Genomic DNA, 13646 nt, shown 5'->3' with positions numbered 1-13646 from the left:
ATTAATAGTCCCTACAAAAATCAATATGTTCCAACTTAAAGGTGCTTTAAAAAGTTACCCTTAACTTGACATGGCTTGTTATCTCCAAGCTATTTTCCTTAATGTGTTCTAAGACCTAGATTGGGCTCCAAATGTCTATTTGTGCTGCTGATTTATTCTCCTTTTCATCATTGATCAAGGTGACCCTGCCTGAACTTCCAAAGAACAGAAACGAATGCTCATAGCAGTGTTTAATGAAAGCATGTCTTTAAAACAGACTGAAGCCTCTATATGTTATATGCATCATAGTAGTTGGTAAATGTGCAGTCTGTGATCGGATTTCAGTATTCCCAACAGTTGAACAGAAAGACAAGGATGGACACTGTCATTCACCTGTAGAACTCAGAACATGGGACCCTCTGTGGCTAGGATTTCAACACTTTTAGATTCTATATGCTAGTGAGATCACATTTACACTATGTGCTTGGCTGATTGCACTTGGTGTAAAATCTTCTGCGGTTCCTGTATGTTGCAGCAGAAGACATGATTTACTTCCTCTTGAAGGCTGAGTGTTGTTTTACATAGTAATCAATATTTTCTTCATTCATCATTCAATGAACACAGGTTGTTTCTAGGACTGCTACTGGGATAACGTGTAACTAACACAGGAGGAAGGTTACCCTTTTTGGAGTAGTGACCTTATTTGGGGCGATTTTATATTCAGAGATGTTATTGCTTAGTCAATACTACATCTATTTTTAGTTTTCCTGGAGAATCTCCATGGTGACTTCCATGACTGTTAAAGTTTACATTCCTGCCAAAATATATCAAGGTTTCATGTTCTTCATATGCTTAACAGTACTTTTGTAAAAAGAAAAAAAAACATAGCCATCCTAATACAGATATTGACAACTTGCTGTGACTTTGATTTGACTAGTAGGCTTGAGCAACCTTTGGGAGGATATCTATTCAGGTTCTTTGCCCATATTCAGTTATTTGATTTCTTACTAATGAGTCACTTGAATTCTTAAATGATGTGAACATTATCCCTTTAATATCGTTTGGAAATATTTTCATTTTTAAATTATTAATTTAAATAGGTAATAACCTTTTACTTTTTTGTGAGAAAGGTTTTGTAAACTGCTTTGACCAGGGTCTGATTACTACCATGTAGCTCATACTAGCTTCAAACTTATGTTCTTCCTGGCTTAGCCTCTGAGTTCTGGAATTGTAGGTGTGTGCCAGCATGCTTAGCGATTTGTTTTTCGTTTTCACTGTATTACCCAGGTAGACCCTGAACTCGTGGCTCAAGAGATATCCCTACATCACTGTTCCCTCCCTCCAAGTATCTGGATACAAAAGCATAGCATTTGGTTGTATGCAGAAACCTTTTAGCTTGGAATAGCTCTGCTTGTTTAAACTTGCTTTTGTTATTTATATTACCATAACCAAATAAAATCATTTTCCAAGTCATGTCCTGGATATTTTCTTCTACAAATTTTATGTATTGATGTCTTATATTTAAATCTTTAGTCAAATGTAGCTAATATTTGTAGTATTGTAGAATAAGGATCTAATTTCAATATCTTTATTTTAGTGCGTGTGTGCATGCGTGCGTGCCTGTGTGTGTGTGTGTGTGTGTGTATGTGCGCGCGCACGCGCGTGCGTGTGTGAGTTAAGTGCCTTTATCTGCTGAACTATCTTTCCAGAGATAATTTCATTTCTGAAAGGAGAGATAAAGGTTTTAGGACATTTTTTGTTGTAGATACCATATTTCCCCTATTGTATATTCTTGGCCTCTTTATCAAATATTAACTTACCTCAAATGTGTAGATTTATTTTGATGGTATGCATCCTGTTCTATTGGTCAATATGTTTTTTTACTCACCTTATTATGCTGTTAAGAATACAATAATTTTGTAACCATTTTTTAAATAAGGTCCAGTGGTGGCTTTACTTTTGTTCATTTTATGCAATCATTTTGGCTGTTTGAGGGTGTGTGTTTGTGTGTGTGTAATTTTGGCACCAATTGTTTAGATTCTGTGGGTTACTTTGGATAATATGGACACACTAGTTTTTCCAATCCATTATCATAAGGTACCTTTCCATTTATGTGTAACTTCTTCAATTTCATTCATTGTTGTTTTATAAATATTATAAGTGCAAGTCTTTCATCTCTTTCATTACATTTATTTTCAAGTTTTTATGTCATTGTAAATGAGACTATTTTCTTGCTTTTTAGGATAGCTTACTGTCTAGTGTATAAAAATATATGACTAATTTTTGTTTTTTGACTTAGTATTAAACAACTTCATTAAATCTGTTTACCAATTCTAACAGCATTTTGGTCACATTCTTGAGATTTTCTCTATTTCAGAGAAATTATGGGATAGGCTAAAATACTGAAATTTAATTGTAATTAATAATTAATACAGAGTACGGAACTGCATTTAAACCAAGGTGGTTTTTAAAAGATTTTTAAGTCCTGTCCTATACTGGTTTCCAAGCTGTCAGTCTGGGGCCCATGAGCTCCCTGTTGTTCAGATCAGCTGTTTCTGTGAGTTTCTCCAGCATGGTCTTGACCCCTTTGCTTATCACTCCTCCCTCTCTGCAACTGGATTCCAGGAGTTTGGCTCAGTGTTTAGCTGTGGGTCTCTGCTTTCTGTTTCTATCAGCTATTGGATGAAGGCTCTATGATGGCATATAAGGTAGTCACCATTCTCATTATAGGGAAAGGGCTGTGGGTGTCTGCTTCTGCTTCCATGAGCTTCTGGATAAAGGCTCTAGGATGACATTTAAAGTAGTCATCAATCTCATTACCAGGGAGGGGCATTTAAGTTAGCCTCTCCACTACTGCTAGGATTGTTAGTTGAGGTCTGAGCAATCTATGGGGCCCCTGGTAATGGAACAGCATTTATACCTAGTGTATGAATGGGCATTAGGGGTCCATTCCCCATAGAGGGATACTCTCTCAGTCTAGACACACAGGGGAGGGACTAGGCCCTGCTCCAAATGAAGTGACAGACTTTGATGATCTCCCATAGAAGGCCTCACCCTTTCTATGGAGCAGAAGAGGTGAAAGCAGGCTAAAGTCCCCAGCCACAAAGAAGAATCATTTCCTGTGAGTAAGGAGATAGATCATAGGTCAAGGTCAAAATGATAAAGAACAAATGCAAAGCCACAGAGATGTCTAGAAAGCCTTTTCTGGAGGTAAGAGCTGTGCTCTATAACAGAATATCCTCCGGTCCCAGACGAGGGGAGGCAATAAAACATACACAGCTCCCTAGACAATAGGATTACAGAAGAAAAAAAGAGAGCCAGCCTTCCCAGTTCCCATCTGCAGCAGAGCAACCAAACTATCTGCATGTGTGTGGACCACATTAAGATCGTCAAACAAACAACCATAAGAATAATCCCTTATTCAATCATCTGGTCAGATTGTGAAGAACAATAAATACTTTTGTTTAAATCCATTAAATGGCGAATGACCTGTCACACCACACTGGTAAAACATGCATTACTGACTCATTAATCACAGGAAACATGAAAACAAGAAAATTCGCTTAACTTTTTAGACACAAAATTCTGCTGGATTTAGGCTTGCCCACTGCAGTGAATAGACACAGATAAAGGTTACTGAAGGAAACACATACAAGCTTATTTCCAAAGGCCCTAAATATATGCATAAAAATCTAGGATATTCTTTTGTTTCTTAAAATAAAGCATTAAAAGTTGCTGATGTTGACTTCACTTCTGTAATTCTATAGGTATTAATAATGGATTGATATAGTTGATATTAAGAGTTCAAAGCATGTTTTCACTACACAGAACTCATATTACAGCAAACTATTCTATTTCATCTATCTGAGACTAAGCTATAAATTGGCATTAACACAGGGTGAGGGTGTAACTCATTGGTAAAATGCTTTCACAAGGCTCTGTGTTTGATCCCTAAGCCTCAAAAAGAAAGCATGAATGAACGAGTCAATGAATAAGTGAAAAATAATAATTTCTACCCCCTACAGTGAGAAACTTCTGTGAGTGCCATTATGAAAAATTTTAAATTTCCTGATGCTAGTTTTCCTTATAAAGAGATATTCGTGTCTCCATTCAGGCATATGTATTTATGTAAAATGGGTGGCTTTGGCAGCTAATGGCAGCCAGTTGGCCAAGGTTCATCACTTAGTACAGAAATGCAGCATATCTGGATTAATAGAGAGTTCTGTATGTAAAGGTCTCATATTCCTTCTAAAGGAATTTGAGTGAATACTGATACAACAATTAACAGTGACAGATATAAAGAGGGGTAGACTGGAGAACAGGTGACATCCAGTGAATGCCCAGAACATGCATGAAATGCAATGCTAGGCATGCGTACTTACACACATGCTATTTAAAGCAATCCCATGTGGAAACTGGTAAAATGGTATCACCACTAAGAACTGAGAAGGTTGCAAACCTCTTCTGGTGGAGATGTCATTGATATTCATCAAATCCATATTTGTAAGGAAGCCTGTGGTACAGTCTGCAGTGTAACCTAAAGCATCCCTCACTCCCCCTTGCTACATCACATCCATCTACTTTAATTCTGTCTCATAAGGATGAGAAGAAAATTGGAGTTTTTAAAGTAACTTACAGAGTGATCAGCAGATCACAGTTTGTAGCTCTCCCCTGAAGAGCATAAAATGTTATTACGAAAAAATATAAAAATTGACAGCAATTACTTCTAAACATTTACTATATTTCTCAAAGAAAATATTTCCAGAAAATGTACTTTTTTACCATGATCACCAAGATAACAACACTTGGGCCTGAAAATACTGCAGCATTGTGGGTCCTGGTACACGGACCCAAAATATAAGTCAGAAAAGGAGCCTTATGGTAGAAATTCCGTATCTAGGTATCACAAATGTACATTTTCCTAAATAAAATGGCATAAAGTCATAAATCTTTACGGCATGTCACATTAAAAGCTATTGATCAGAATAGTAAAGTCAATACCCATCTGTGGTGGTTTAAATCAAAATGGCCCCCATGGGCCCATAAGGAGTGGCACTATTAGGAGGTGTGGCCTTGTTGGAATAGGTGTGGCTTTGTTAGAGGAAATGTGTCACTAGTGGGTGAGCTCTGAGGTCTCAGAAGCTCAAGCCAGGCCCAGCGGCTCTCTTGCTCACCCTGCTGCCTGCCAATCCAGATGTAGAACTCTGAGCTACCTCTCCAGCGCCATGTCTGCCTGTGTGCCACCATGTTCACAAGCATGACAATAATGGACTAAACAGCTGAACTGTAAGCCACCCCTAATCAAATGTTGCTTTGTAAGAGTTTCTGTGGTCATAGTGTCTATGTCCCAAATTAAGACACCATTTTTGTAGCACGCTAAATGTACCCCAAAAGTTATATAATCCATTTTATTCATACAAAAGTACACATTATGGACAGGCATAGTGGTGCATGCCTTTAATCTCAACACTCTGGAGGCAGAGCAAGGCCAACTTCGGGGAGTTCCAAACCAGCCTGATTTATATAGGGAGTTCCAGGAGAGCCACAACTACACAGTGAGACCTTCTGCCCAAACCAACAAACAAACATACACAGAAGTAGGTACCATACATCACTCACTTTGAAATCAAGCTAGTAAGAATGTTGGAACTGCGTATCACTAACTTCTATTATGATAAAGTAACTTTGTGGACTGCCTCCAGTAAACTCTTTAAAATTGTGTGCATTATTGATGGCATGCTTATTGTGAGATGGAAAATATTTTCTATGAGCTATCTCGCTTCAGTCTTCACGAGATTAAACTCACTTTACAGCTGAAAGAGAGATTGAGCAATGGTCTATGATGTGTACAGGCAAACAGAAAGTAATAGTGGAAGTGATCAAACACAGTGTCTCTGACTCTGGAGTCTATGATTGGATGTCACAGCTGCACAACGGTTTTTGATGAGAGTCAAAACACCCATGCATTCCGAATGCCTACACCAAGACAAGTATCAAAGATTTGATACTGGCTGTTTAGTGAAAGAATGAATTTTACAGTTAAAAGAGTATAACCTCCCCAGGTGTTGAGCCACACAGCTGGAGATGATATCTGATTTCTGGAATTTTTCTATCAGTCTCTAAATTTCCAGAGAGTATAAATCATCAGTGAACATACATTGCTTAACTATCAAGCTATTTATTTTGAAAACAAGCTGTATTTACAGAGTCTTATAGATGCTGAGATATATTTTTTAAAGGATAAAAGCTGACTTCTATCTACATGGATTGCCCCTGAAACACAACTCCATTGTCCCCGTGCCATTATTTGAAAGTAGAGATCCCATTTAACCTAGCAAAATTTAGTCAATGATGAATATGTTAAGCTTAATATGTTCAAATTTTGATACTTGAATTTATCTCTTTGCTTTCATACAGTCTTGAGTGTGAGTTTGCTGTTGTTGAAAAGTATATTTATTTATTTGGCAGATATAAAGAGAAAATCAAAGTATAATCATATCTGCACAACCAGCAAAGCAAGGAAGTGTCAGAAATTGTAAGGGCATCCACTACCAACAAGTAATTCTCTCTTCATATTTGATTTATAACTTAGAAAGTCTATAAAAGAAAAAAACCTTAATGGAAATTGTAAGCCAGTTAGTTCTAATGTTTGAGATAATGGGGTATTTATGAGGAATGAAGTGCTATTTTTCAGTGAGCCTAATACTGCTAAAAATAAAAAGGTTAAAAACTAGATTATGCCCATGCAGAAGGAGGGGAGGAGAGTCACACCTACTGAGTAGATTTTTCCACCACAGTGGTGTATACTACTGAGTGTGCGTGGTGTGGAGGGGAGGGGGGCTTTAGAAAAAATACTCCAACCCCTATTCTTCCCTTGTTTATTCTGACTGTTTAAATTTTAACCCCATCATAAGATAAATGCCTATTACTACAGGAAGTGCTCAGGTGGTTTTCAATATACGAAATGTTCAATGGTGCTTTTCTCCAAAGTTGCATCATGAAAATGAATATTCATGTGTGCTGAAATGCTAACACACCATCATGAATGCTATTATTGTGTCCTACATTCAATAACTGTCGATGTTTGCCATATTTTCCTCCTTTTCTGTGCCTATATATATATATACACATAAACTCACATACCTTTTTGTTGTTTGACCATGTACATAATTAAAGTTATTACGACACTGGTAAATGTGTGTTCTAATGTATTTTAATTATTTGAAATTTAGTTATGTACATAGAAAGTACATGGTGCTATAGACATATATAAAGTATATGTTAGTTTAATAAAGGTTTTCTTAACATAATTACATGTTAATTTCCCACAAGGATATTTTATAAGGACCAATGTCCACTAGTCTAAACATGAGAGTTTGCTGTGTGCTCATTGTCAGTTCTGTTTTGTTTGTATTATCAGCAGCACATGAAATTGTCCATAAGAGTCAATGCTTTAGTATATATTCCTCTGGGAAAACCAAGCATTTGTCTATCACCCAAAGATCTGAGTGTGGGATAGATTCTCAATGATGATTATAACTTTTGAATAGGAAATAATTTTCTTATTGAATAGAATAAAGATAATTTCAAAAGTGTTAAGGTATGAGAAAGAAACAATATTGTTATAAAATGATTTAAACAGATCCTGAGAAACGTAATTATTTTTATTAAACAATTAACTCTACAAGGAGATAACAACCTTTTTACTTTGCACGTTTTTATAGTAGGTTAATCACTTATAGACTCTAAGTTAATCACTTAGAACAGTGCTTCTCAACCTTCCTAATAGTTCACCCCTTTAATACAGTTCCTCATGTTGTGGTGACCACAACCATAAAACTATTTCATTGCTACTTTATAACTGTAATTTTTCTACTGCTATGAATCATAATGTAAATATCTGTGTTTTCTAATGATCTTAGGCAAATCCTGTGAAAAAGACAGTCTACCCTCAAAGGGGTCACAACCCACAGTTTGAGAACCACTTACTTACAAGCAAGGCAAATTTCTTTGTTTTTATGAACATTTTAATATGAAATGTTCATCATCAGATACAATATTAGATAGGCTACTTTGAAATTAACCTTATCCTATCTGATAATATGATTGGCAGAACTGTGTTACCACAGGCGTAGTTAGTTATGATACAGTCATTCCCACACAACAGCACTGGTATTCCTACAAGATGAATAACACTGTGCCACACACCTACCTTACCAGAAAAATATAAGAAAAAGTCAGCCATTTTGCAACAGGGGCAGAAACTGGAGGGGTGATCTACAAGTCAATGTACACTAAGGATGGGTTACAGCCATCAGATGCCTGAGGCATGGAGAAGATTTTCTCTCAGGGCCTCAGAAGAAACTGTCTCTGACAATGCTGGGTTTGGAAATTTAGTTTCCAGAACTGAATAAAACAAATGTATATCCTTTTAAGCCACCACATGTTAGTAGTTGATTTGCCATCTCTATTAATTTAACACAGAAGGTAGGTGGTTAGATGGATGATGGATGGAGACAGACAAGATAGATGATAAGGATGGATAGATGGATGGATGGATGGATGGATGGATGGATGGATGGATGGATGAATGGATGATGGTTAGATGGATGATGGATGGAGACAGACAGATTATAGATGGATGAATAGATGGATGGATGGATATAAATGATAGATTGATCGATTGATAGATAGATGATTCATACATACATACATCAATGGATGAATTGATAGATAGATAGATAGATAGATAGATAGATAGATGATACATAGTTTTAGGCAGACTAAATTCAAAGCCTCCTAAGTTTATGCTTAATCATTAAATGAGAATATTAGGAAGTATTCAATGATGTTTATGTGGCCCCATAGACTCTAGGTCAGAAATGTTTTAATTGAGGCAATTTTATGTGAACTGACATAAGAGAGTACATAAATAAGCCAACCTTTCTGAACAACCCAATTTTTTTGTCCTGAGGTACAAAATCTTTGCTAAATGCTCTAAGAAAATATTTCCTCTTAATTACTTTGCTCTGTAAACAGATTCATAGCAGCCATCCCTTACCTCAGAAAGGGAAGTTTCTATCCCATGACCTATATGAAAGTAAATACTGGAGGCAATTTGCTTTTTGTGGCTTTGCCTGCTATTTCTCTCATTTACACATCTCCAAGCATGGTTTATCCCAAAAGACAAAACTGAGGATCCCATCCAGCTCACATCCAAAGCCAAGGTTCCTCCAGGGGTTGTTTTCTCATCTCATTTGGCACAGCAGTAACTAACCGTGTTTGATATCTTCTGCCTTGCAGCTCCTCCCGACACTTGGTTCCCATCCACATGCTCTCTGGTGGCTTTCAGGAAATTCCGCCCACCTCTTAGATGTTACTCAGTGTGTAGCCAACTCTGGCCTGGAATTTGCAACCCTTTGTACATCAACTGTCAAGGTACACTACCATTGGATATTGAATAGGAAATTACATTTCAAAACATTTTAAATACTACTTAGTTCAGGAAATTTTATGATGAAGAATTTGGTATGTAAAAAGTCACAAACATTAATTAAAATATTCCTGCACATCTGGGACTGACTTAAGAAATTTTAATATCAATTAGAAAACTTAATTTGTGAAGTTATTGGGTAGTAGTTGCCATTTAAATTGCTATCTACTCTGATTTACTGTAGGATTTTTTTTTTTTTTTTTGCTACAGCTTAGAATTCTAACAGACTATTTGAAAACTATCATTTTATCTCTAGTTGGCTAAAATCCTGTGTTGTTGAGTTCTTCATTACATGAAACTGTAAGATTTCCCTATGTTAGACAACACATAAACAGCTGGTGAACACAAGCTGCCCTTGGGGGATTGAAGCCTCCCTTGGCCTGCAAAAGGTTATGGACACTGAAATGTCTGACACATCTCTCTTTGGGACAGAAATCCACATACATCCCATATCCATTCACATAAAATTTGACAAAGGAACATTGTGCTATAAAGTGTGTCTTGTCCTTTTGTAGTTTTATGAGCAGAATCTAACTCATAAACAGAAAAGAACAGAAGGGCCATACAGCTGAAAGAGTATCACATAAGAACACCACCCAAGATGTGACCTCACAGGCTTCCAGTCTTCTCATGATCATTACAAAGGAGCCTGAGACACGGAAACATGAGCTTTAGACAAATGAAGTGACACTTTAGAACAAAAACTATTTTCTTGTCTAACCTTGAAGGCCTAGCCTAAGAAGCAAAACATTTATCCAGTCGAGCATCTCTAAAACACATCCAAGCTTAGAAAACCAAGGCAGGTTAGAAGACGATAATTGCTTTCAAAATATAGACATTTAAGTTTCACTTCATCTTATTTTAAGTCACAGGCTACTCTAGCATATTAAAATGCAGGCTGTAATCTCAGTCCATAAATATGCACATATATCCAAGGGCACATTTCACATACAAAGCACTTAATCCCTGGCTCTAATATTTTCCCTTTCTTTCCATCCTTCTCTCCACAAATCATATCCAGTGTAAAAACCAGTGACTTTCTCATGTGGCTTCCACCAGACAATTGGCTTCTTCATGCCCACTTTAATTTTTGAGCCAGCTTTCTCGCTTCTCAGTCTTTCATATATACTATTATATAATGAAATAAACTTACTGTTTTCTTTAACACTTTGAGAGCATAGGGCTTCTGGGTCCCCTTCTGTTTGCATCTGTACACAATGGATGTAGCACCCCTTGAGGGGGAAAAAGACAAAAAGAAAATGTTATGCTTTGGACACAACTTAAAGAGGAAATCTTGAAAGTGTCTATTGCAGATATGCTCATGACTACCAAGGGTTCATAAGTCCTAGATACTGGCCCAAGATGGCAAGAGTATTTTCTTCACAACTGAAATTTCTCAGAAAATTCTAGGACTTTTACTGGCTTTGCTTTCTGACGTGAAGCAGAACATCCAGGGCCAAGTCCTCAGGAAATAACATTTTCCAAGATCAGCCAAACACTGGAGTCCCAGGATCCCTAAAAGTACATGTTTGGAGTGAAAAAAAAAAACACAGAAAGCTTTGGGGAGAGGTTCCGATCAGCATTCTCGTTATGACTGAACTGTCTTCACATCTTCAAGTTGGTAAAGGAGCTAGAAGTGGTCCCCACCACCACCCTTTTGTGATCTGTTGAGGAGAGCAAAATAAGAAGGGAATCCTTAGCTCTTTCATGTGTGTGTGGTGGTAGATGAGAGCTCTTCACAAATAACAGCATGGTCTGCACGTCCCTATGCCATACACAAAGCAAAAGAGTAAGAAAACAGACATGAAGGGAACTATAGGTCATGCTCACTTAAGTTTCAACTTTGAGAAAGAACTTTCAGAAATGTGTTAGAATAAGATAGGTTTGAATTAGGCCTTTTAGACCCTAAAGACCAAGCAGAAGGACTTCTGATGACATATTCAGTGCATGGTCCTGTATTTACAGGATTTGTAACTAAACAGAGAATTGCAAAAAATCAGACATGTGCCAGGGACCTGAGAAAAATAAGCCTTCAACAGCCAGAAGTCAGGCCTGATGCACCACAGTTGTTACATTAAGAAAAGTCTTACTACATTTTCAAAACATGTTAAGAGACCATATATACACATACAGAGTTCCAGAGGTGAAATAAGTGGTTAAAAAGAAAGTTGGTATACGATATGTTAGGTATTATGCTATTTAAAGGTAGACACTAATTAATTAAAGATATATGTGATATAACCTAGATCAATGACTAAAATGTTTAAAATAAAAATATATAATTCAAGAATAAACTTAAATGCAAAGCTCAAATTTATGTGTAAAGAAAGAAAAAAACCCACAAGGAACTCAACAAGTAAAATAGCTATAATGTAAATTGAAATACAATAGTAATAATTACAATAAATTTAAACTTTATATAAAAATTAAAACAAACATTATTCATTATATTGGATTGTAACACTAGGACTAAGTTGCATACTATAAACAAAATCTATTTATGTATAAAGGCAATAAAAAATAAAATGACCAATAAAAGATACATGCAGAACCTTAACAAAGAAAACGGGTATATTAATATTAAAGTAAATCTCAAAAAAATCAATAAGGGAATATTATTAAGTTTTGAAAGGTCATATTTCCAAAATTAACACAATATACATAAATGTACATGCATCTAGCAACAGATCTGTAAGATATACAAAGCTCATGCATAGAGCTGGAAGGAGTTACAATATCTGAAAACACACTTGGAGACTAAGTTTGATCTCAGCAACTGATAGGACATGGAGACAAACTTTCGTTAAGGATATAGAATATATGAATGACAGTTCCAACTAAATTAAGCAGTTTGTATTGAGAGAAAATTACACAAACAACAGAATACAAAATATTCAGAAATAGATCTATGTATATATGAAGACTCTGTTATTAGTATAAAGACAGTGCAGTAGAAAAGGAATCTTCTTCCAAGAAGAGATGCTTATGAAAAAAAATATGCTAAGAAGTAAATATCCAAAAATATGTAAGAGACTCAAACAATGCAATATTAGGAAAACAAATACACAGATTCAAACAGTGGAAAGGGAGTAGACATTTCTTAAAAGGCAGACATGCCCATGCTCAGCTACTGTAGATACTATACACCACTAATCAGCAGAAATATAAAAGTTAAACAAACATGAAATGTCAGGTTCTACCTGCCAAGAGGGCTTTTACCAAAATGATGAATCAAACAAAGTATTTCTGAGGATGTACAAGATATTTTGTCTGTACTGCTAGTGGGGATTAACACAGCCACTGTTTTTTTTTTTAACTATTAAGTATCCTTTAAACCTTTTAACATATTACTTTCCTATGATTCAACCATTCACAACTAAGTATATTATCAAAAGAAATGAAATAAGTATGTCAAAGAGCTATGCGACCACCCACATCCCCTTGCCACTGCCCTTAGCTACTGTGCTGGTTCAAATGAGAACGGACTTCAAAACTCAGATCTGAATGCTCAGCTCTCATTTGTGAAACGTTCGGGAAGGATTAGGTGTGGCCATGTTGGAGGAGGCAGCAGAATGGAAATGGGGCTACACTTGGAGACTTCCCCACTTCTCCTGACCCTTACATGACTTGAGGAGAGTCAGTTAAAGGCCTGTAAGATGGTGTAGCAGATAAAGAAACAGGCCAAAAAATGTGAACACCTAAGTTCAATGCCAGAAAACCACGTAATAGAAGGAGAGAACTGACTACCACCAGCTGTCCGCTGATTTCCACATGCACACAGTGGCCCATGTTTCCCCAACACACACACACATACACACACACACACACCATAAACACACCAAATGGCACATGCACACCACACACATACACACACCATAGACACACCACGCGGGGTGTGAAAGGTTATAAGTAGACTTCTTTAATAGTTCATCTAATGTAAAATGAATGAAAAGGACAGAACTGTCAGTCATGAAGGAGAAATGAAGTAAAATGCAGTGACACACTGTTTTATGTAGGAATTAAGACCTTGGATAAGAATTCACTTCCCCCTGCTGCCCTCAGGGCAGGCAGCTGTAACCTCAGGAAAACAACAACATGTTTTCTAAGGCAAAATGCTCCTTTGGCTTCCACAACTCTGAAAGCGCCTAACCAGTCCTTGGAACCTGAGATGACT

At 36.7% G+C, this 13646-nt stretch overlaps 1 protein-coding gene across 2 annotated transcripts in view; it reads right to left on the bottom strand.

Moving 5' to 3' along the window:
- The window catches only part of Camk4 (calcium/calmodulin dependent protein kinase IV), a 203472-nt gene that overhangs the window by 88802 nt on the left and 101024 nt on the right, over window positions 1-13646 (bottom strand). The window contains exon 3 of one of the 2 annotated variants that reach the window (XM_051202350.1): window positions 10626-10704. The exons of the other annotated variant lie outside the window; for it this stretch is intronic. Within the exon in view, the coding sequence (XP_051058307.1) occupies window positions 10626-10704 (79 nt within the window). The remainder of the gene's footprint in view (window positions 1-10625; window positions 10705-13646) is intronic. 2 annotated transcript variants of the gene reach the window in all.

Source organism: Phodopus roborovskii, unplaced genomic scaffold, assembly GCF_943737965.1.
Source record: "Phodopus roborovskii unplaced genomic scaffold, PHOROB, whole genome shotgun sequence".
Taxonomy (NCBI): Eukaryota; Metazoa; Chordata; class Mammalia; order Rodentia; family Cricetidae; genus Phodopus; species Phodopus roborovskii.
This window is presented reverse-complemented; position numbering and strand designations above follow the sequence as displayed.